The 25,853-nt window shown below is 37.5% G+C and overlaps 1 protein-coding gene across 4 annotated transcripts in view; it reads left to right on the top strand.

Moving 5' to 3' along the window:
- PIK3CB (phosphatidylinositol-4,5-bisphosphate 3-kinase catalytic subunit beta) overlaps nt 1–25,853 on the top strand; it is a 201,602-nt gene that overhangs the window by 149,640 nt on the left and 26,109 nt on the right. For 3 of the 4 annotated variants that reach the window (XM_040636757.1, XM_040636756.1, XM_040636759.1), the window contains exons 13-16: nt 2,504–2,692; nt 7,591–7,712; nt 10,334–10,477; nt 11,701–11,800. In XM_040636757.1, the coding sequence (XP_040492691.1) occupies nt 2,504–2,692; nt 7,591–7,712; nt 10,334–10,477; nt 11,701–11,800 (555 nt within the window). The remainder of the gene's footprint in view (nt 1–2,503; nt 2,693–7,590; nt 7,713–10,333; nt 10,478–11,700; nt 11,801–25,853) is intronic. The other variant, XM_040636758.1, reaches the window with a different exon arrangement.

The following is a 25,853-nucleotide window of genomic DNA, read 5'->3' on the forward strand; positions in this document are numbered from 1 at the left end:
TAAGGGTAGTTCTGCACCCTTGACAGCATTTGATGTTGTCATTGTTCTGGATTTTGGCCAGGTGTGTAGTCTTACCTCACTTTTGTTTTAATTTGCATTTCCCTGATGACATATGATTTTAAGCATCTTTTCATTTGCTCATTTGCTGTGTCTGTATCTTATTTGGTGAGGTGTCTTTTCAGGTCTTTGACTCATATTTTAGTTTGACGGGTTATTTTCTAATAGTTTTTAAAGTTCTTTGGGTATTTCGGATAACAATCCTTTATCAGAAAAGTCTTAGTGCAGATATTTTCTCCCAGTCTGTAGCTTGTCTTTTCATTCTTTCGACAGTGTCTTTCACAGAGCAGTTAATTTTAAATTTAGTGAAGTCTAGTTTATTAATTCTTTTATTGATGAATCATGCATTTGGTGTTACATGTAAAAAGTCATTGCCAAACCCCAGATCATCTAGGTTTTCTCTTATGTTATCTTCTAGGAGTTTTGTAGTTGGTTTTTTTTTCTTTTTTAAGATTTTATTTGTTTATTTGACAGAGAGAGACAGCGAGAGAGGGCACACAGCAGGGAGAGTAGTAGAGGGAGAAGCAGGCTACCCACCGAGCAGGGAGCCCGATGCAGGGCTCGATCCCAGAACCCTGGGATCATGACCTGACCTAAAGGCAGACGCTTAACAACTGAGCCACCCAGGCGCCCCGGGAGTTTTATAGTTTTATATTTCACATTTTTTTACTAAGTTGGGTAGTGTCAGTCCTTCACCTTTTTCTTCTTCAATATTGTGTTGGCTGTTCTGGGTCTTTTGCCTCTCTGTATAACTTTAGAATCAGTTTGTCCATATCTATAGAATTTTGATTGGGTTTGCATTGAATCTGTTGATGACATTAGAAGAGCTGACATTTTGGACAATATTGAATCTTCCAATTTGTGAACATGGAATATCTCTCTGTTTATTTAGTTATTTGATTTCTTTCATCAGAGATCTATAATTTTCATTGTATAGATTTTGTACATATTTTGTTTTATACCTAAGTTTTTATATTTTTGGGTGCTAATGTAAGTGATATTAGATTTTTAATTTCAAATACCACTTGTTTACTGCTGATATATGGGAAAGCAATTTACTTTTGTTTACTCAGCTTGTGTCCTACAATCTTGCTTTAATTATGCATTGGTTACAATAATATTTTTATTGATTCTTTCAGATTTTCTACATAAGCAATTTTGTCTGTGTAGATAATCATAATCCCCATTCTTTTATACATAAATATTATTTTGAATCTCCTTATTTTAGAAAATTAGTATGACTATTCTAATGCTTATGAAATTTCAGTTAAAAACATCAAGTACAAAATTACATAATAGAATATAATTTTTACAGAATCTTGTCAGATAATTCTGGAGAGTTTTTTTTTTTTTTTTTAAAGATTTTATTTAAGAGAGAGAGTGCACAAGTGTGCACATGAGCAGTGTAGAGGAAGGAGAGAGAATCTCAAGCACACTCTGTGTGGAGCAGGGAGCCCAACACAAGGCTTGATCTCATGACCCTGAGATCATGACCTGAGCCGAAACCAGGAGTCCATCCTTCAACTGACTGAGCCACCCAGGTGTCCCTGTTTTGGTTTTGTTTTGTTTTTAATGTATTTTGGCCTAAATGGTAGAGTTCTCCTTTCAGCATGGGGAAATGAATCTCTTTTTTTAAATGTTACTACAATTCAGAGTCTAGATCCAAAAAATAGCTTGTGCCATCTTCATTATTTTAGCATATTCTTGTATGGATTGCGAAAGAAAATGGGATAATGGTATTTGTTTCATAAATAGTTTTATCCACGTTTCAGTTCTTAATCTAAATAGTTTTGATGCCTCTGAACCAACAAGACACTTACACTTTTATTTATTTTTTTACCCTTTGTATGTTTGGGGAAGCCCGGGTGGCTCAGTTGGTTAAGCGTCTGCCTTTGGCTCAGGTCATGATCCCAGGGACCTGGGATTGAGTCCAGCACAGGCTCCTTGCTCAGCCGGAGTCTCCTTCTCCCTCTGCCTGCCGCTACCCCTGCGTCTGCTCTTTCTCTCTCTCTGACAAATAAGTAAAATCTTAAAAGAAAATAAACTTCATATGTTTGGTTTATCTTTGTTGATATGTTTGTTTATAGAAATTGAAAATTAAAATGGAAGGATAGAAAGAAATTCCTTTTAAATAATAAAGGACTTTTCAATCCAAATTGCAATTCTGCCACCTAGTGTTTGCACATGGATTTTTAAAGAAACAGGAAGGGGAAACCCCGTTTTTAAAACTTTGAAAATAACTTTCTTTCATCTTTAGTTTACAAATTTAATATGTTGTCAACCTATAAAAAGGGCATCCATCTTTATTAATCTTTTTAAGGAATTAAATCTTTAGTATATTAAAGCTTATAAATTGTTTATAAATTTATTGTATATGAATTTGCTAAGTGCCAGTGATGTTCGTAGAATTAAGTTATGTAATGAATGAGTAATTTTACTTTCTTAGAGTCGAGGTGGAAAAAAGTTTCTTGCTGTACTGAAAGAAATCTTGGACAGGGATCCCTTGTCTCAGTTGTGTGAGAATGAAATGGATCTTATTTGGACTTTGCGACAAGATTGCAGAGAGAATTTCCCACAGTCACTGCCAAAATTACTGCTGTCAATCAAGTGGAATAAACTTGAGGATGTTGCTCAGGTAACAAAATATAATTTTTCTAATTCTTTTTGGGGGCATATATTACATTGTTGATTTCATGTAAATTGTCTTTTCTTATATAGGGATATCTTCGTAAGTTGGTTAATTTTCTTTCAGAGAAATTTTCAGTTTTTAAACTCTTACATATACCCCAAATGATAGACTAGAAAGTTTAAGATTTTAAAATCCCTGATTCTAGGTAGGTTTTCTATATCTTTCACTAAGAACAATTAAAACATTGCTTTTGGTGTAATCATCTGTAATTACTGCCTGCATGTGGTAGGTTCTGGATTATTTCTAACAGTTTCATCAGTGACCTCCAAAGTTTTAATCTTAAAATGACTTTAATCTTTGCGTTGACTGTTCTAAAATGAATATGTATTGTTTGAAAATTACCTCTATTTCTAGAAGCTAATATTTTAGAGCATAAACCTTTTAGATCAGTTTTTAGCATTCATTTTAGTTGGGCAGTGTTGATGAATGCCTTTAGGCAGAATAAAGAAAGAAAAAAAATTGTTCCAAAAAGCCACCAAATTTTAGCTCCTTGATTTAATTTTCAGAATCCTCTCAAAAAGCACTGGCTGGCATTGGGGTGCCTGGGTGGCTCAGTTGTTAAGCATGTGCCACGGCTCAAGTCATGATCCCAGGGTCCTGGGATCCGAGCCCCATGTCAGGCTCCCTGCCCAGCGGGAAGCCTGCTTCTCCCTGTCCCACTCCCCCTGCTTGTGCACTCCCTCTGCTTGTGCATTCCCCCTGCTTGTGTTCCCTCTCTCGCTGTCTCTCTCTCTCTCTCTCTCTAATAAATACAATCTTAAAAAAAAAAAGCACTGGCATTTATTAAATTCAGTTGGTTATCAATGCTCTACAGAAAGATCCTTGAAATGGTTTTTTAATCAGAACAAATACATTTGGTATATTAACCTAATTTGTTCACCTTGCTTGTTTGAATTCAGCTGATCTTTTTAAAAATTTTCTGGTCTTAGCAAATCTATAATGACTTTTTAAAAATTAAAAAAAATTTTAATTCCAGTATAGTTAACACTATGTATAGTGTTATATTTGTTTCAGGTATAAAATCTATAATGACTTATTTAAATTTTCAAGAAATGCTTTTAATCATATGCATTTTTAAAATTTTTTTGATTTTATTATTTTACTTCTCTAAGTTTAGAAAGTACTTGTTTTGAGTTTATTTCTAGTATTTAACAATTTTTTGAATCATGCTACATAATTACATTATAATGTGCCTCATTTAAACTGTGTATACAAGTAGACCATATGAACATTACTTACTCTGAAAAGGAACTATTTCTGTATAGATTTTAGTTGTTTTGACATAGTTATCTTCTAACCACTTATTTATTTAAATTCAAGGTTAGTTTTCTGTGAACCCCCGTAATGGTAGAATATCAGCATTTTTTAGTTGGCACGTTTGCCTGCTTCTAATGGAGAGTGTCCAGTTCTAACTGCTTATCCAAGAAATGCATCGTATTATTGTTTTGTATAGAATTAGAATAGAAGAAATTTCTTATTGTACTCTTGAAAGATATCTGAGAGAGAGGTTTCTTGTGTCAGCTGTCAGAAAACAGAATGAGGGGTGCCTGGGTGGCTCGGCTCAGTCGGTTAGCCACTGACTTGGTTTTGGCTCAGGTCATGATCTCATGGGTTTTGAGATTCACCAGGGCTTCAGCCTCCATGCTAAGTTGAGGAGTGGGCTTGAGGAGCCTCTCCCTCTGCCCCTCCCCCCACTAGCATGCATTCCCTGTGCTCTCTCAAATCTTAAAAAAAAAAAAAAAAAAAAAGAGCCAATTTTTGCTTAATATTTCTTTCCTTTTTAAAAAAGATTTATTTATTTTAGAGAGAGAGAAAGTGCAAGTAGGGGAAGGGACAGACAGAGAGGGAGAAAGAGAATCCTAAGGGCAGAGCCTGATGCTGGGCTGGATCCCAGGACCCTGTGATCATGACCTGAGCCAAAATCAAGAGCCAGCGCTTAACTGACTGAGCCACCCCAGCACCCCTAATATTTGTTTATTTGAACCCTGGGGACAGAAATTTTTACATTTTGGAATTTAGCACACTTATCTCATTTCTAGGAGGTACCCTAAAGTGTTGTTTTCAGATACAACTTAACATCCTCCATTTTGATAGAAGAAAGCCAATCCTAATCCTCTTTTTTAGTAATCTAGAGAAAAAAAAAGTTGTTGGAATAAAAAGTAATGTGTTTTGCTTCCCCAGCTCTGTCCCATTGCCAGTTACAGTGAATGGGTACAAAAGAATGAATATAAACTGTATTTTTAATAAATTGACTACCTTAAGAAGTGAGAGCCAGAAGTCTGGTGTAAAGTTTGTATTCTGATTCTAGAGGCATAAACCATGGGTGAAAATTCTATAGAAGCCTTTCCCCTCCATCCCCCCACCCAAGGGAAGAAAAAAGAAGAGTAGCCCTCCGTTAATCCACAGGAAAATACTCTGTTGGCATAATGTGGAAGTGGTTTCAATAGTCTTTGCAGAAGGCACGTAGTTAATTAGCATTGCTTTCATTATTTATATGGCTGAGTCAGATTTCTCTTCCCTATTCGCTTCCATAGCTTCCCCCAAACTAAAGTAGTAAGTTTTGATATTTTATTTAGTTTTACATTTATTTAATTAATTCTTTAATAATTGTAAATAAACTTACCAAAGGTAACTTCTTTCCAATAGTAAGGCTGTTTTAAACTCACAGCATAGTTTAACCTTTAAACTATTGTTTCAGACCTTCAGGAAATGGTCCCCCTAATTCCTCTATCTGTAATGGGGATTTCTGGTCCATTAGGACCTTGGGCAAAGTGGGGAAGGAGTCCCATCAGTGATGAAAAGTGGTGTGAGGTGGGTGTTTCCTGTCTTTGAATCAGTATTTGTCAAACTTTTTTTCATTGTTACACTTGTTAGGAGCTCCCCTCCCCCCTTTTAAAGATTTTGTTTATTTATTTGAGAGAGAGAGAGAGCACTCTTGCGAGTGGCAGGGAGGGGCAGGAAGAGGAAGAAGCAGACTCTCCACTGAGCAGTGCGCCAGATATGATACGGGGTTGGCTTGCAGGACCCTGGGATCATGACCTGATCCACAGGCAAATGCTTAACCAACTGAGCCACCCAGTTGCCCCTGTTAGGAGCCTCTTTAGACATTTTTCCCCTAGTAGCCCCATCCCCATGATATTTTGATACCAGGGGTAAGTATGTATCTTTTTATGTACTATATGTATATATGTGCCATATACATAAAAAGAGCAAGTATAAAGCTTATTTTTTTATTTATGCAAGTTTAAGAATAATTAAATAAAAATACAAGATAAAAGTTAAGAAACTAACATTTTACTGTATTTTAATAACTTTTATGTAATTTATTATGTCAATTGTAATATCAGATTTCATAACTATGTTAGCCATTTATGTAAACATATAGTAGTAATAGCAATGTAATCAAATTTTTAGTTATTCAAAGGTGTTACTTTTTCTGCAAATGTAAAATAATAGAAAAATTAATTTCTTAAAAAGTATCTTTAGTGAGGTTAAATTTGCTTGATATGAGAAAAGACCTTTTAACTTAGCTTCTAGATGTTCATTCAAGTATTATTGACCTATTTTGGCACTTGACATAGTTAATGAGAGGGGTTGAATAATTGGTAGAATTAAAATAATAAAATATAAACTATTTTTATTTAGTTCTCAACACCCAGGTCTCACATAAAAGCTTAAATGACAAATGACAAGACAGCTAGACAGCAGATATTCTTAGGCCACTTCTTGGCAATATGACTGTGAGTTTGGCAGTCTGTTGAGAGAAGTCCTCCAGTTACTGCCGTCTGTTTGCCGTATTTTTGTAGCTCCATTCTTGCATATGTCTTGTGTATCTTCTTTGGATTCCAGGTGCTACTTATATGCTACTTATGTGATACCCAATATCACATAGATATTATGTGATAATACAGAATAAGATTCTGTCAGATAGGGTTGAACTTTGGAGGGCCACAAATCACAATTATCAAATTTTTTTCCTCTCTCTTCCATAACCACTTTTCTTCTCTTTAACCATCCCTGATAAGAATACATGCTATAAACATAATTAACCTTGAGGAGGAAGGGACTCTTGCCAGGAACAACCCTGAGGAGTCTCACAGTGCTCTGATGGGGGACAGTTAAGAGTTCTTTCTAGATTGGGCTCTCCGGAACTAGGGTTTCCAAAGATGTGGCCATGTCTACCCAAATCCACCCTCCACCTGCAAACGCAGCTCATCCCTGTGGAGGGATTCTTTTTTATTCTGTCTAGGTCATTTCTAAGTGGTATCTGTAAATAGGAGGCTGGCTCTTTTTACCTTGTGTATAGAAAATAAAGTATTTCTTTTTAGTCACTTATTATGATTTAAAGGGTTTAAACTTGTTATGGTCAATAAAAAAATTCTGTTAAGTGATAGATATTCTTAAAAATGTTAAGAATTAGAAGTAAGCTCCCTCAAAATAACTTTATGTTGAATTACTAATGAACTTTTTATATGTAAATTGCCTGTCATTAGCTTGAGCTTGTACTTAATATTTGTACTTTGAATTTTACCTTTAAGTAAAATTTCTCTCTCTTTCTTCCTTTGAAAAATTATTTAATGGCTAAAGATTGTAGAATCGTATTTTCAGTGTATCATTCTGTTCCCAGGTAAGTACTTCATAGCTTTTTAAACTTGTTTATTTATAGAATATTTCAACAAAGACAATCTTTATTAATCCATGTGAACAGGCATGGAGTTTTGAGTCCTCAATGATTGCAAGTATGCTTTTCCTTTCTTTTGACCCATCTCTGCTCCTGTGTGTCAAGGAAAAATAGATTATTTTTCTCCCCTATAATTTCTGAATCAGTTGTAATTTTTCGACAGCTTCAGGCACTACTTCAGATTTGGCCTAAACTGCCCCCCCGGGAGGCCTTAGAGCTTCTAGATTTCAACTATCCAGATCAGTACGTGCGAGAATATGCTGTGGGCTGCCTGCGACAGATGAGGTATTCTGCAGGTGGCTTTCTTGGGGGAAAGGAATAACTTGGGGGTAGGTAGAGAAGGTGATGTCTGCTTGAATGTCTCATAAGAAGGGAAAGAGCTAGGAATTATTTGGAGTTTAAAGCATTTTTCCTCTCTCCCTTCCATCTTTTCCCTTTCTTCCTCTCTCCTTCCTCTTTCATGTTTACTCTGTATTATAAAACAAAAACCAAAAATGCATTGGTTTCTACATTTCATTAGAATCACCCTTGGTTTCTACAATTCATTAGAATTCACAGGACTCCACATATACTCACACTTTATTATAGCAAAAGGAGACAGCATAGAATTGGCAGAAGAAAAAGATGCATGGAGCAAAGTCTGGAGGAAACCATGCAGGAGCCTCTAAGAGTTCTTTACTAGTGGAATCACAGTGAATATACTTAATTCCCCCAGCAATGAGTTGTGACAACATGTCTGAAACAATGTCTAGTAGGGAAGCTTCTTAGAGATGTGGCAGCCAGGATTTTTATTGGGGGCTAGTCATAGAAGTCCCCTTTGCCTAACACAAAAGCAAAATTCTAGACTCCCAGAAGGAAAATAGATATTGAGCATAAACCATAGTGTTTGTAAGAACAATTTAGGCAACACAAAGCCACTCTCACCTGTTAGGTTGTGGGAAGCCTTCTGGAATCTATGTTTCCAAGTGCCAGCCAAAAGGGCCAGTGTTCTAAACAGGCTTTTTTTTTTTTTTTTTTTTTTAAAAAGGATAACATTCAGGCATGCTGCTATGTTAACTCTTTTCTGTCCACCACTCAGAATTAAGAAACATTAATATTTTGTCATTTTTAAAAAATACTTTTAAGCAAATAACATCACAGCTAAAGGTGAAGTCCTCATAGTTTCTTTATCTAGTCCTGATTACTTTTATTTCCCAAAGACAACCATTATCATGAATTTGGCATGTATCCTTCTATACCACATTTTTCTGTTTATACTACATTTTTATAACTATAAAAATTGAGAGTAACATTATACATTTAAAAACTCACTAATATGTCTTACCATACGTATTACTTTAAATCTTGCTTTGAAAATTCAGCATAGGTTTTGGAGGTCATTCTTTCCCGTCGCATATAAATATTGTTTATTCCTTTCACTACTGTGAAATATTCTGTTGTAGGGATATATCTTATTTATTCCATTTCCCTATTGAGGAACATTTTTGTTTTCTCCAGACTTCCCTGTTAAAACAATGCTGCAGTGAGCATGCTTGTACATTTCCCTTTGGCCAGTACATGTGTGAAAATCTATGAGCTTCATTTGAAGAAATGTCATTGAGACAGTCTCAGACAATGGGCATTTATTCATTTCTAGTCTTAAAAATGAAGATAATACTGTGTGGTTATTGAAAAAGAGAAGTTCTCAGAAAATTATGGATACTGTTACCCTTTTTCTTCTTTTTAAAAGTCATATATATTTCAAGTCATGTGATGTCCAAAAGATATTACACAAACTCTTCCATAGTTGTTATTTTAGGGGAGTGAAGTTCAAAAGTTCAAAGAAGCCTCCTTCTGTTTCAATACTTCCTTTCTGTCTTTTACACCATTTATAGGTTTTTATAAAGGGCAAAGATTTTACAATAAACTTATGATTTTTGACTAGTTTTAAAAAATGAGGTTTCCAGTTGCTTCTTAGTTTCCCTAAGTTTGCATTGGAGACCCGAGGGGAAGGGGCTGCCTGGCCCCCTCTGGGCTGAACCAAGTGTTCTTCTTAATCCCAGGAGGAGATTGCTGTGATCTCCATGTTCCATTTGGTAATTCTTTTGCATTTTCCTGTGATAAATTTTCTGCTTATGAGGTTGTTTTTGTTTTTGTTTTTGTTTTTTAATGTAGTGCCCTGGGTTTCAGTCCCAGATCTGCATTAGATTACTTTCTTAACCATTTGTTGCCCAAGACTACAGTTAGCAAGTAGAGGACTTAGGATTCATATCTTACCTGACCACTGGAGTTGCGTCTGATGAGAGTGTGTTTACATGTCAATGGTTTGGAGATGGACACAAAATAGAGAACGACTAACTTTAATTAATTCAGCTCATTTAATTACATTATGTTGTATTAATTCAGTGAATCATTTCCCACTTACACATACACTCATTTCCTTATCCTTTAAACTAAAGTTAATATTTTAGTGTTCACTGACTAAAAAGGAATTACTTAACCCTAATGATAGGAAAGGAAAATAAATTGCTAAATTACTGATGGAATTTTTATTTTAAAAAACTGGTTGACTGAGTATTTCACTTTTCCAGCATGATCAGAAATCAGTATTAAAGTACCTGATTTTATTGCAGCTTTGGGCTGATTGTAAGCACAATCATTAATCGTATCAGCCCAGGTAATTTAATTAAAATGCACCATGTATCTGTTCTTTGCTCCTTTCCTTTTCACTCCCCCTCCTGCCTGCAGGAAATTCTGAGCGGTTCTTGTGTTATTTTAACAGTGGAATAGTGAATGTAAGCATGCAACAAGCCTGACCCCAAAGAACCATTGTGTTTCAGTAAGTTAGTATTAGATAGTTTGATAGGAAGGGATCTTTTTGTGGCACTGGTTGTTGAGTGACTTATTCTGTCTTTTGTTTCTTTTAGTGATGAAGAACTCTCTCAATATCTTTTACAACTGGTGCAAGTTTTAAAATATGAGCCTTTTCTTGATTGTGCCCTCTCTAGATTCCTATTAGAAAGAGCACTGGCTAATCGGAGGATAGGGCAATTTCTATTTTGGCACCTTAGGTAAGTCTTCTATATTTTTCAGTTTGAGTCCACCTTGTGCTTTTGTAAATATAAATCAGCATAATACAGGACATTTAGTATACTCGTCATCTGTTTCTGAGCCTTCTATAACATTTACAGTCTTATTGGTGTCTTCTACTATTTCTTGATACTCCACTCTTAATTTTCAGGATTTGGCAAAGTAATCCAGATAAGTGTCCCACCAAGCCGCCTTGATTTTTAACTGAAACAAATAATTAATGTATTGCTATTTTCTAGTCATGTGTACTTATTGTGTACTTAAAATGTATTTGAGCTAAAACCAGACTTAACTGATTCCTTCCAAAAGGCTTTGGGTAATAATATCATCATTGCTACTAATAGGTAGAGGTTTTAAAGTTTTCCTGTAAGAACAGCAGCATTATTTCCAGCTTCTTTATTAGGTCATTTTCAGATATACATGAGTCTTATTTCACTGTTTATATAGGAGTAAAATCAAGAAGGATAACTAAAGGTTTTTTTGTCCTGGGAAAATAGTTGATTTCTCATTTCTGACTCTGTACTCAGACATTTTTGTCATTTTTCATTTGGACTTCAGAGTATTGAAACTAATGATTGTCAGAAAAATATGACTTTCCTCCATTTTTGCTAAAGTTCTTAAGGAAAATAAGCTCTATATTATTTTGATGTTAATTTGGGGGGTTACATTGCTGAATCTTGACTTCCTTATTATTCATAGAGGTGTTTCCTTTCTTATTTTTAACTTGTTGTCTTCTTGTGCAGTTCAATCTTCCTATTTTTAAGCCCCTCAGGGAATAACAAAACTTGGTGTTCCTTCCTTTTTTCAAACATGTACAGCATTCTTTAAGTGAGAAAAAATTGTATAGAAGCTAATTGAGGGATTAGTCAATTGTATGATGTGAGCAGATCTTTGTGTTTCACTGTGTTGTCATTTAATTGGCGATATTACCATTTCAACTACAAAAAGTAAGTAAGGTGATGTGAAAATGTTGGATTTTTTTGAATAAAAAGAATTACAAAATCACACGTTTTTGAACTGTGATGTTTAAAGAGTTGGGAAGTTGACCATCCCACTAATAATTGTGAATATGATGATGTGTTCTTCTGTTTTTTCATTGGCATCAGAAGTTTATTTCATAATAGAATATGAAGTCAGTATTTTTATTTGGTCATCTGAAGTGTTTTATAAGCAACCCGTCTTAATATTAATAACTTATTTGTAGGTCAGAAGTGCATATTCCTGCTGTCTCAGTACAGTTTGGTGTCATCCTTGAAGCATACTGCCGGGGAAGCGTAGGGCACATGAAAGTGCTTTCTAAGCAGGTATCAAGTTTTTTTTTTTTTTTTATCTTCATGTTCAATTTGCCACATGGTATTTGATAAATTGTATCATATGCTACTTCTTACATTATTTCATAGAGGTTTCAGTAACTAAACCTAATTAATACGTTTTTAAATTATAATTTCAGTCAAGAAATGAAGTGTCAACAAACTTAGCAGAACATTAATTGAGTGCCCCCCCAAAATTACGGATTCCTCATAGTATCTATATTAATAACATGCCTTACAGTTAAATAGGAAATGCCTATTTAGACATGCTTAACAGTGTGTTTGATGGTGATGCTGACAAAGATCATGAAATCTTTAGACCCTGTTTTTTCATATCCCTGAGTTGCTCTTTGCAGTTAGTATAGTATTTATGTCTCATATATTCTGCTATGTTTTAGTTTGAGATATTTTGACACCTAAGTCCATAGTCGTTATAGGATCTAGAATTCAGGATCCTCAAGTTGTTTTTTCAAACCATATATATATGGTTCAAACATATATATATAGATATATAGATATATATATATATATATATATATATATATATATTATATATATATTGATCTATATATATATGGGCCTGCAGTCCCTTAACTTCTTTCCAGGCCTTCATTTTCTAATCATTGCAGGTGATGAGATATTAGTGATATTGGTAGGTCAGTTATTAAATGCTTATGTGCCAGAAACCATACTAAGCATCTTTTTTTTTTTTTTTTAAAGATTTTATTTATTTATTCGACAGAGATAGAGACAGCCAGCGAGAGAGGGAACACAAGCAGGGGGAGTGGGAGAGGAAGAAGCAGGCTCATAGCAGAAGAGCCTGATGTGGGGCTCGATCCCAGATCGCCGGGATCACGCCCTGAGCCGAAGGCAGACGCTTAACCGCTGTGCCACCCAGGCGCCCCCATACTAAGCATCTTAAGTATATTATTTTACTCTCTTAATAATGTGCCACAGTAGTTGCCAATACTGTTTGGATTTGACGAGGGGGAAAACAGAGGCTCCAAGAGATTAAGTAGCTTGCCTAAAAACCACAACTATTAAGTGATGGGAATAAGTTTTAAAGTTAAATCTGTCCAGCTATAAAACTAACTTTTTTTTTAAATCATATTGGGAGTTTTCACACTTTTAGCACCACAACTCTCTTTGTAAATCAAAACTTAAACATAGCTCCAAGATATAAAACAGACAACAATGTCATTTTATCTAGTATAAATGTGTTTTGAAGCTAAAATAAAATAAAGCCTTTAAACAGTACCATGAAACTGTTTCACTGAATACAGAATTTCAAAATCCAGGACTATTATTGACAGTTGTAGTCTGAGTATCCATTTATTTCTTTTGTTTTGGAGATAATCCTGGTTTATACAGCTAAGTAATTGCAAATAGTAATGGTTTTTTAATAGCTTGCTTGCAAGTGAGAAGCATAACTGTGGCCCAGGCTTGATTTGCTGGCAGGTCGTTGGTCCCCTGAAGGTTGTGATGAGAGCATTTCTGCCATCAAAATAAAACAGCCCTTTATTCTAGCTTCTTCATGCCAGGATCCTTCATTGACAGGTAGCAACAATATGCTCTTCTTTAGCAATGATTTTTCTTGAATTGAGTATCCTCTTAATAAAAGAAGGTTTTCTTAATGGTTTAATATACATGAACTCAGAACTTATTATGTGCCAGGGTTTGTGTTAGGTGCTGGTAATGTGAAGTGAATATAGTTATGTTATTGTTATCAAGAAGTTTATATTCCATAGAGAAGATGTACAAATCAGTGATTAAGTGTTATGTTAGAAGTGTTGTTATGGGAATATTATGGAAGCACAAAAGAGAGACATGTAACCAAACTTAAGACATTAGGGAAGAGTTCACAATGTAGGAGACACTTGTAGGTTTTGATGGTGTAGTTGGTGTCAGTTCCATGAAGAGTGAGTTAGTGTTTTACAGAGAAACAACCAATAAGGGGTGTGTATGTTTGTGTATGTGTATTGTTGGCCCTTGAACAACATGAATTTGAATAACACGAGTCCACTTATACCCTCGTTTTTCTGGTTTAGTACAGTACTGTAAATGAATTTTCTCTTCCTATGATTTTCCAGTCCAGTGGAATCATTGCCATGTCTCCCACTGGAGTCATTCTTCCCTCTGTAACTAAGACCTCTGTGCCCATAAAGCATAAGGTGCAGGAAAAGGAAGCAAAAATTTTCCTAGTGGGTAATCAGGGGTAATAGTGAGTGGTACCACTTCCATTTTTAAACCTTGATTTCTGGACTCTTGAGTCCTAGCTGTGGGAGAAACAGTGTCATATAGTGGATGCTGACTCAGAGCATATACGGCTTTCTGGAGAACTTTGCCCAAGTCCTGCAAGGTATTGCCACCTAGCTGGTACTGTAACTTAGTCTTCAAAAGGCCATTCCACTCTTCTGTCAAGCCAGCTCTTCAGGTTAGTGGGGAACATAGTAAGACTAGTGAATACCATGAGCGTGAGCCCACTGTATGCTTTGTTTGCTGTGAAATGAGTTTCTTGATCAGAAGCAATGCTGTATGGAATACAACAATGGTAGATAAGGTGTCCTGTGACTCCATAGATGGTAGTTTGGCAGAAACATTGCATGCAGGGAAGGTAAATCCGTATCAAGAGTTAAGTGTCTATTCCAGTAAGAACAAAATATTGCCCCTTCCTTAGTAGAAGCAATCTAGTGTAATCAATCTGTCACCAGATAGCTGGCTGACCATCCTGAGTAAATGGTGCTGTATCAGGCTTTTGGTGTTGGTCTCTGCTGCTGGCACAGCAGTCAGTCAGTGGTGGTCATAGCCAGGTAGGCTTTAGTGAGTGGAGGTCCATATTGCTGAGCACATGTATAACCTCCATCTCTGTCACCTTGGCCACTTTGTTCATTAACCCATTGGGTGATGACAAGGGTGATTCGGAAAAGAGGCTGACTGGTATCCACAAAATGGGTCATCCTATGCACTTGATTATAAAAATCCTCTTCCAAAGATATCCTATGGTGAACATCCAAGGAGACGCATACCCTTTTTTTTTTTTTTTTTTTTTGGCCTATTCAGAGAGGTTTATTACATATCTCTTCCCCAAATATCCTTGTCACTAATTTTCTAGTCATGTTCCTTCTAAGTTCCTGGCCATCAGCCAAGTTTTGGTCACAGCTCGTGAATTGTTATATAATTGTATGTATGGCCATTTCTCCTTCCAAGCAAAGCAAAGAGTGAATTGCATTTTCCAGAGTTCTGCCCACAGGGAGGATTTCACCTCAGCACAGTCCTTCAGAAATGTTTCAGAAAGGGGCTGTAATACCACAGTTGTCAACTTCCATATGGTGCCTACATACAGTGTAGAATCATCTGTAAAGCATGCTTGAGTCTTCTCTGCCTTTGTTAACTGATTGAAGGGAACTCTTTGTGAGGCCATAGGTGCAGGCTGGGAAAGAGAAGGTAGTGTAGCAAGAGGGGGAAACCATGGACATTTGAATCACTTCTTCGTGTAACTCATTGTGCCTTCAGGACCTACTCTGGCCTAGTCTCATATATACCACTTTCATTTGATGATGGAGTACTATTTTGCTCACCCATCTTTATGGCTTGGTGGGTCAGATAACACCCAGTTCAATGGGCAGCTCGGGTCACATGCTTGCTTGGTGGCCAGTGGTTAAGCATTCAGTACGAAATCCTAGTAGCAAGCTAAGAGCTGGTTCTCTAAAGGAGGGTGTTTATCTACAGATGGCCGGTGTTTTTTCCAAAATCCTGAGGACCCATGCTATGGGTTACCTATAGGGGCCTGCCAAAGGCTCCAAACAGCATCTCTGTCTGCCACTGACCGTTCAAGCACCATTAGATCTGTTGGATCATAGGACCAAGTAGCACAGCAGCAGGCACAGCAGTCTGAACTTAATGCAGAACCTTCTCTTGTTTGGGATCTCATTCAAAACTATCATCCTTTTAGGTCACTTAGTAAATAGACTGCAGTACATTACTCACATGAGGAATATGTTGCCTTTACAATGCAAAGAGGAGGCCCACTAGCTGTTGTGCCTCATTTTTGGTTGTAGGAGGGGCCAGAGCAACAAATTTTTCTTTACCTTAGAAGGGGTATCTTGATACGCCCCATACAAATTGAGCCCTACAGTTTTCATTGAGATAATAGGCCCCAAATTTTCGTTGGAATATTTCCTACCTTCTCATTTGCTGTTTCTTACTCACGAGGTTGGATCAGTCTAATGTTATAAAGGTGTCAGAGTGGTATCTTGTTGAGGGTAGAGGCAATGAAGATCTCTGTAAATTAAATTATGACATAGAGCTGGAGAGTTGATATATACCCCTGAGAAAGGACAGTGAAAATGTATTTTTGGCTTTGCCAGCTTAAGCAAACTTCTTGTGATACTTTATTGACAGGTATGGAGGAAAAAGCATTTGTTAGCTCAGTAGTTGTATACCAAGTACCAGGGATGTGTTACTTTGTTCAACAATGAAACCATATTTGGTATACCACCTAATTAATGTTAGGATGATCCACTGTAATTCTCTTAAGATCTGTGTTTTCTCTGCATAGGCCAGATAGGCAAGATGAATAGGGTTGTGATGGGAATTACTACCCCTGCATCTTTTAAGTCCTTGATGATGGCACTAATCTGTGTAGTCACTGCAGGAACGGGTATTGCTTTTGGTTTATTGTTTTCTTAGGTAGAGGTTGTTGTAATAACTACTGCTTGACCTTCCCCCAAAAATAGCCCTCACTCCATAGGTCAGGAACCAATATGGGAATTCTGCCAACCGCTGAGTATATCCATTCCAATTATGCATTCCAGAATTGGAGAAATAACCAGAGGATGGGTTTGGGGTGTGGGACCCATTGGGCCCACTGTGAAACGTATCTGTGCTAATTGTTAACTTGACTTCCATAAGCACCTACTCTGGTGGACCTCAGTGACATTTTGGGTCTCCTAGAATTAGTGTTACTTCAAAGCCAGTGTCTAGAAGTTTGAAAAGGTCTGGTTATTTCCTTTCCCCCAATATGCAGTTACCGTGGTAAAAAACCATAGGCTCCTTTGAAGTCAGGGAAAAATCAGTTTCAGTCTTGGCACTGATGAAAGCATTGGGGGGAATTATCAACTTTACTGTGTCTTGGTCTGTGGGTGCATGTTAGAAAAATGAGGCCTGAAGGTTTTACTATAGGTGTTGATTATTGTCTGGGTGTAAACATCAGAATATTAGTTGTATGTGACTAGGAAGTTATTAGCAAGGTAGTTACATCCAGCTGATATAATCCGAATCTGTGTATTCAATCCACTTAGACGACTATCTTGTAGAATTAAAAAACCTCTCTCAGATTTTGCTTCTTGGTACATTGTTTTTTCCTCATGGCAGACTCCCCTACTTTGCTATATTTTCCAGTCTCCTGATCTCATTTGAAGGACATTTGTTTCCTCACTCTTAACCTGCTCATTCTTACACCTCTCTGGTGTCTACCCTATTTTATATAAGATCGTTGTGGTAATTCCCAGTTTCATTATACTTTCCTAACTCATTTGCATTGCCAGAGAAGCTCCCATAGCTTTTCATAGATGATTTACATTATATATGTGTAATATGTTACTATATTATGATTATATTATGGTTTTTCATTCATGTTAAAACATCTTTTATCTGGTTCTTTTGGAAAGCCCATTAATAGTGGTAGTAATAGCTAACATTTACTCACCCTTTATTATGAGCCATTTATTCTTCACAACTCTATGGAATGGATACTATTAGCCCCCTTAATTTTATAGTCCTCAAATAATATCTCATACCTATCAGTGTCTCTTTTGTGTTCATGGCTGCTGCCCTCATCCAATCCATTATCTTCTCTCACCTGGATGTCTTCATTAACTTCTTAAATTGTGCCTTTTGTTTCCATTGTTGCACACACATCTCCTGTTCTGGCAGCAGATAAAGTGACCTTTTTAAAATGTAGATGTATTATGTCATTTCCATTTTTAAAATCCCTGAAGTAATATTCATTGCATTGAGATTAAAATCAATTTTTTTAAACCATCTAATTGGCTTTATTAATTGATTCATGAATTGGGCGGTGTCCTATCTAGCTAATCTAGTAGAGGGGACTTTGAGTTGCAAAATACAAGGCTTTTATAGGCAGAAAGAGGGCGGGGCAATTAGCAAAAGAAAAGAAATGATTGTTTTAGGCCAGTTACCTTCCCTTAGGGGGAGGGGCAGAGGGTCTTATGAGGTAGATTTCCTCATTTTTGGGGGAGGGTTGAGAGGGCCCCTGTGACAGGTTATCTTATTGGTACTGACTAGAAAATTCCTGATTGACTGTTAAGACTACACTTGGCTGGGGGGGGGGCAGAGCGGGGCGGGGGACGGGACATCTGGGTGGCTCAGTCACTTAAGCATCGACTCATGATCTCAGGGTCATGAGATGGAGCCCCACGTTGGGCTCTGAGCTCAGCGTGGAGGCTGCTTGGGATTCTCTCTCTCCCTCTGCCTCTGCTCCTCTTCCCACTCATGCTCTTTCTCTCTCTCTCTCTCTCGCAAAATAAATAAATAAAATCTTAAAAAAAAGAAAAGGGTTCACCTGGGTGGCACAGTCAGTTCACTGTCCGACTTTTGGTTTGGGCTCAGGTCATGGTCTCAGGGTTGTGAGATTGAGCCCTGATTAGGCTCTGTGCTTACCGTAGAATCTGCTTGAGTTTCTCTCTCCCTCTCCCTCTCCCCTCTCTTGCTATCTCTCAAATAAAAAACCTTTTTTAAAAAGGTGGGGGAAGGTTGAAGTTGTAGTTAGGTTAGGTATTAAGCCTCAGTCTGGTGATTTGACCTAGTATTTGGGGCCTTTCATTTTCTTTTAACATTTCCCTTTTGATCAGGCTCTCAGCTTAATGGACAGATGTGATCAAAATTTAAGGCATTAGTGCACTATCAGATACTGTTTCGAAGTTCTCAAAGTTTTTGTTGTTCCTTTTGTGTGGTATCCATTATCCATAGGTTAGGATGTTTTTGCTTAATCCCTCTGGTATTCATAGGTTATGGAAGTCAGCCATTCTCTTTGTTCCTTTTTTTGACGTTCCAGTCCTAAGGAGTTCATTTACTTAATGGTTAGTGGCTTAACATGCATTTAAAACTTGTGAGAGGACACAATGTACCAGAGAGATTGTTATGGTAACTATAAGCAGGATAATTCCCAGTGTTTGGAGTGCATTTTGGAGCCATGGTCCCCAAGACCCAAACCAGTCAAAGAAGGACCCTGTTGAAGGAGTCACCCTTTTAAGCCAAGCAGCTTGCTCTGTGATCTTACATAACTGAGTTTCAGCTTCCTGAGAAATGTTAATCCAGATACAGCAGGTTGTGTTGGCTACAGCAGAGATTCTTCCTTGCTCGGCTAAAAGATAATCGAGGGCTGTCCTACTATCAAGAAAGCTTTGGCTAAAGAGTCCAAGGATGGTTGTTGGGCCTCTTGCTTTAGCAGCAGATTCTGCAGTAATTTCAAGAATTGAGGAGAATTTCCTGATCACAGGCTCATTTACATTTATCTCTAACCACGGAAGTAGGGACCTGCCAAGAGGAGTGAATTCCTGAAACGTGAAAGCCTCCCGACAGGTCCTTTCTAACTCAACAACGTAACTTCAAGGGAGTCGCCCAGTGAGATGTCTTACTTTGCTTGTGAAAAGTTAGGGGCTCAGTTAGGTTTTTCTCCTAGCCAGAACTAAAAGGTTGTTTTAAAATCCAGAGGTTACCTCCCTTAAGCAGTGGCCTGGGGAGAAAGAGATGAGGGCATTATCTTCCCAGGCTAATGCCAGAGTAAAAGAAAGGAGAAAGGGTTTCATGTTTAGTTAAGGTTCAATGATCTATCGCCTTGGGCAGAAGCAGTCTGCCTTGACGTCAGCTACATGTCTTCCTCATCAATTTGACTTAGAGGTCGCCAGCATCTGTACAGGACCAGGTTGGAGATGGAACCTTCATTAGCTGTGAGATGTATAGCCAAGGCTTAATACCTTTTAGCTTTGCAGCAGTGTAGTGGTCAAGAGCAGTTGTTACGGTCCCTTCCAATGGGGTTCAACAGCTATCTTCGTCTGATGACATTTCCAGAATAACCAGTTACCAAGCTCTAGACTGTGACCAACAGGAACCTTTGAATTGAGATCCAAGAAGCCTTCTTTAACCTGTTGATGATAGGCTTGAGCATAAGATATTCAAGATTTACAGTAGCTCGGCTTAATAGCATGAGGTCAGCATAAGGCTGTATACTAATAGACATTGGTCTGCTGGTGACTGTCACATGTGGAGTAAGTTTGTTTCCTAAAGGGGTAACTACTAATAGTCAGCAAGACCAAAGATAGTACCTTAGGCCAGGAAAGTCCAGTAGTTTAGGCAAGTTTAGAAGTTTTAAGTTTGAGAATACCATTAGTTCTCTCAGCTTTGCCTGATTATTGAAGGTGATAGGGACAGTGTTAATTCTAAGAAGTTTGCCAGGTTTTCATTAAGCCTCATGTGATTTGTCCAGTGAAGTGGGGGCCTCCATCACTGGAGATTGTGGAAGGTATACCACAAGTGGGAAATACATTTTCTGACAGTTTCTTTGCCACTGTGAGGGCATCAGCGTTGGAGCTTGGGAATGCTTCAGCCCCTCTGGAAAACACACATACAATAACGACATATTGGTAATCCATACTAATTGGCAATTGAATGAAGTCATCTGCAGATATTCAAAAGGTCCAGAAGGCAGCGGTCTGAGATCTCTTGGGACAAAAATAGTTATTCTCAGATTATGGACCTGACAAGTCAGACATTGCTGGTAGACTGTGTTTGTAGTTTAATAAAAGTCCCCTTACCAATCTCTCTTCATAATTTGTGTCATCTTAAATGCATTATGCTGGGTGAAGGAATGCAAAAACTAAAAAATGGAGTTTGCCAGAGAGTCAGCAAGAACCAAGCAGCCATCTTGGGTTTCCCATAGCCTCAAACTGTTTAACTTACTGCTATTGCTTACCCATGTTAATTTCTCTAATTCAGGAGCAGACTGTTGCTATCTTACAAGTCCATCAGGATGGCAAAAGTCTGGCAGTGAGGGGCAGGTTTTGCAGAAGTAGGGAATGGATTTCTTCCACATGTACCACCATCTTTAGAGATTGTGTTGCTATTGCCTTCGCATGAAAGTCAGCTGGGACATTTTTCTGGTAACTCAGGTTTAATCCTTCTAGTGTGAGCCTCAGTTTTAATGACAGAAATTTCAGAAGGGAAGGCAATAACAGTAAGAAGATGGTTTGCCATTTTTGATTGGGGTCCCAGAGGATGCCATAAACATTTGAAGATAATCAGAATTACAAGTGATAATACTATAAGAGGACATACCAGATTTCTAGGAATTTCATATAATTTTTAGAACGCAAATACTTTGTAAAGAAGGCTTACTATTACTTCTTGTTTGACAGTATTTCCTTCGTAATTTAACATATCAAATAAATCCAGTTAGTTTAACAGATCCCTTGAAATGTTCCAGGAGGTCTTTGGAAAAGTCCCAAAATTTATTCCACATCAAAAAGAACATTTATAATTTGATTTTGAGAAATTCGTAAAGGGGGGGTGGAGTTTATTTATTATTCAACAGAGATAGAGACAGCCAGCGAGAGAGGGAACACAAGCAGGGGGAGTGGGAGAGGAAGAAGCAGGCTCCCAGCGGAGGAGCCTGATGTGGGGCTCGATCCCAGAACGCCGGGATCACGCCCTGAGCCGAAGGCAGACGCTTAACCACTGTGCCACCCAGGCGCCCCCAAGGGGGAGTGGAGTTTTAAAGCCCTTGAGTAAATAGGATCACAGATCATTATGAAACTTAATTATCTATTAGCAAACTAGCAAAACTTAGCTCTTTTAATATTGAGAAGACTCAGTTTTCTTAAGTAATCAACAACCTGATAAAGACAGCAACCACAGGAAATTATTTTGATAAAACACAGTATCTTTGTTTTCTAGGCAGATCACTTAAAGGTAAAGAAACTTCCACAATCTGTTATCAAAAGTAGACAAAGTTAAAACAAACCAAAACAAAACACAAAAACAGAGAAAACCAAATTCTGACTTTACATGAGCTTACTTTTGATATTAAAACTTACTCATTGCAGTCTTAGTCCTGATCACACACAAAATTCCTTTCCAAAGATTTCTTTTTCACAAACTTCCTACAACTTTTTTGCCCCCTCAAAAGGGTATCTTCATTTCTGATACCTTCTTTTACCAAAAACACACATTTTGCTTTCTTAGCATATGGAGATGTTTCCCTTATTTCTGCTGGCTTTAATTGCATATATTAACTTAACCTTTAGAAACCTTAGTTCCTGGTAAAAACCTAGAAGGAGTTACGAACTGTTAATACCAGCATTCTTTAGATTTGCAAGTTGATGAGTACATTTCATAATTTCTAGAAGCATATACCTTTTTCAGTTTTCCAGTGCACTAACACATCCTAATATCTTTTAGTTTCTCTGTAATAAGAACCCAAAAGTAGATAAACTTATGTTCAGTAATTAATGTTTATTTTAACTTAGCAAAACTTCAAAGTTTCACATTACCAGAGATTTGGGAAGCTATTTTTAAGTACATATACAATAAAATATAATTGTTGCTAAAAAAACTTTATTAACTGTTATTCCACTTAATCTGCTTAATGATTTGTTCTCAACAATTATTTTACCCATGAAAACTTCATGAGACATTAGAATCAGCCATCATTCTAAGTTATTTTTCTGCTGACAAATTAGAACAGAAATACAAAGTTGTTTATCTACCTTATAGTCAGTGTTGATAAGCCTAAAGACGTGCCTGTTCCCACTCAACCAACAAACTTAAACTTGCTTTAATTTACCAAAAATTATTCCAGAGTATGTGAACTTGAAAAACTTTTGGGATAGTTTCTGTTACATTTCTGAGAATTTTGTGAAGTCTAAATTTATGTAAGTGCTTGTTTTTTTTAAGCCATATAAACAGAGCTCTTCTACAAGTTAATTTTGGCAGTCCCATCTGGAGGTAGAAGATACCACACATTTAAAACACATGTGTGAACACACATACCAACACAAATGGAAGCAAACAGAGACCTTATAGCTTTAAATTACTACCATGAATTAGGTATAATAATACAAAACTCACTGCCTATGAAAAATAGTTGGCTCTAAATTGTTTTTCTGATAGATGGAATAAGTTCAGATTAGGGGCCTAAACCTTTTTCTAATACTTGTGGAGAAGAGTTTTAAGAACTATATTTGTTCTTAACAAGTCAAGTTCTAAATGACCTTTTTTCCCCCTTTTGATAAGAATTACCTCCCTGAAGTGTACTTGTCAAAGAGATGGTCTAGATACAACTTATGGAGAGGACTCTGGTAGGACATGTATTATCACAAAGGCACAGGGGAAAAAAATGCAAGCTCTTCCTATAACTTTGTTCTTTTAAAACCAGAATTTATAATACTTACAAGCCTATTGAGATAAATAGGGGAGGTTTTGGGTTTGGTAAAAAGTATTGATGGATTTTGAGTTGTTTTTCAGCCACATCTCTGGTCCTGTAAAGACTAGATTTGTAAAACAAAGACAACTGTTTTCATTTCCTCAAAGACTTGGGTTGCTGCCTAGTGATACCAAACGGCTAACACCTATGCACCTATGTTAGAGTGTTTTTCTTTCTCGCTGGGTAAGCGTAGGGGAGAAGGCCTAAAAAAATTTCTATTGGGCTCTGAATAATATCTTCCAGTTTGGCCATATTTCTCATCATAAAGTTATTAAGTCCTTTCAGATACCTTGTCAGATTGCAACCGTGACAGTCAACTCTTTCTGGCAGTATTAAACAATCCCATGGACCTAAGAGGCATCTTCAAAGTATATGCAAAAGATGTTATCCTCACAAAATCTCGAGTTGGGCTCCAGAGGTAATCTGCTTATAGAAATTTTCAGAATCCTCTCCCTGGATTTAAGAAATTCTTTGACTGTCGCCCTTAGTGTTCTGCCTTTGAGCAAGATTCGTGAAACTTAAGAGAAGAAAGTGGCCCATAGCCTCAGGTGGTTTTATTTTATAAGCTAACTGTTTAATAGTCTCTTTAGAGTAGAAAGGCAGTTCATACCGATGGTTATTAGAATGGATACTCAAATAAAGGATAGAGGGGAGCAGTAAAATTATGTCAGTCTTAGGCCTCAGTCTGTTACAGTCTTTTGTTTTAAATACCCTTTTTCTTTAATTTTTCATTAGCCTTTTGCAGTGAATCTTCAATGAAACTATTTTGGAATTTTGAAACCTTTTAGAGACTGCTTCATACTAATAGGTGCATATCCATTCTGTTTAATTTGGGAACACTCGCTTTCAAGTGCATTTCTTTTTCTTTTCTTTTTTTTAAAAGATTTTATTTATTTATTTATTTGACAGAGAGCCAGCGAGAAAGGGAACACAGGCAGGGGGAGTGGGAGAGGAAGAAGCAGGCTCCCAGCAGAGGAGCCTGATGTGGGGCTCGATCCCAGGACTCTGGGATCACGCCCTGAGCCTAAGACAGACGCTTAATGACTGAGCCACCCAGGCGCCCCTCAAATGCATTTCTTAAATGTTTTATCTAATTAGAAATTTCCACATAATGGCCATTATATTTCTAGGTTTTCTTCTATAAGATTTTGCCATTTTACTAGCTATCTGAAATTTCTAGGACTATAGTGTGTTGTCTCTCTGGATCAGATGGGGACCCCCAAACATGGGGTGATGGTGGCTTAGAAGCTGGTGGCACAGGCGGTGAAAGGATTTACGCAAGGCAGAACAAAGGAGATAGAAGTTTATTGAATACACTGCAAGAGAGCGGTGGACAGGACAGCAAAGGAGAAGACTGTCTGCAGTGAGGCAGTGGGTGGGGGCTGTTTTTAAAGGGGGGAAGGTGAAGAGGTATGGGGACCTATGGAATTACCCCTTACCCCTTTTTTGGTAACACTGCCTGGTTGTAAATAGCCCATTGGTCAGTTAGGGCTTATGGATATTTCGAAGTGGGTCACCTGGTGGTCCCGTGTGTATTCAGCCAGGTGCCCACTGTGGGCCCTTTTGCCTTGTTCTACATTCCATTTCTCAAACCTGTTATCTAAAGTGGCCTCTACATGTAATTCTTAGACATAAAATAAGCAGTTGTGCTAGAAGTTGGTGTGCTCAACTCTTCAGTTTTAAAGGATCCTATTTGTTTTATCTAGACCTTTGGATTTCTTGGAGCCAAACTAATAACTAAGAGGGATGTGTGGTGAGGTTGGGAATTGTGGGGTGTTTTACAGTGTACCTTGTTGCACAGAAATTTTCTTACTGTTGGCAGGTAACCTAGTGTCAGTCTAACCTGTTCCATGACCAACTTACCCTCTTACAGGAGTCTTCTTAGTGGCAGATGCTCTAATAGCCTTTGACTGCTTGACCCGTTTTTTGCAGCTTTTTGACCTCAGAGATCCCTCTTAGCAGTAGCCTTTATCTATACAAAACAAGACAGAAAAATATGCACCTTAATAGATAATCAGTGACCAAGAAATGTTACTGTGTCCTGGCCAGAAGCTCCTGTATGCACCACCAGTTCCCATGGAACCTCAGACTGGGGAAGGGATAAACCAGCAAATCCCAAGGAATTTGGAGTATGGACTAATTCCAAATAAAATGGAGAACCACAGCTGCCTCCAACAGTTCCCAATATGGAATCTGGGGAAGGATTCCAAACAAACAGAGAATTGAAGACTAAACTGTCAGCAGTTTCCAATGTGGAATCCAGGGACAGAACTAAGATTGGGGTTTTCCACCTGGAAAATTGTATTCTGAAAAGCTAGAGGCTTAGGTCTGGGCAGACCTGTCTGCCAGCTGAATTGGGCTTCAGGGTGAACTGCCAGCTAAGCTGAGTTCTGGGCAGAGCTATCTGCCAACTCAATCTGACCTGCCCTGTAACAGGAAGCCAATTAGATCAGGAGCTTGATAAAAGAGAGCAGAGCTCAGAGCTGAGAGGAAAATGGCGAGAAAGATAGTAAATTCAAAATGGTTCACGGTACTACCCTTCGTTTC

Source organism: Ursus maritimus, unplaced genomic scaffold (genome assembly GCF_017311325.1).
Source record: "Ursus maritimus isolate PB19 unplaced genomic scaffold, ASM1731132v1 scaffold_20, whole genome shotgun sequence".
In the NCBI taxonomy this organism is placed as follows: domain Eukaryota; kingdom Metazoa; phylum Chordata; class Mammalia; order Carnivora; family Ursidae; genus Ursus; species Ursus maritimus.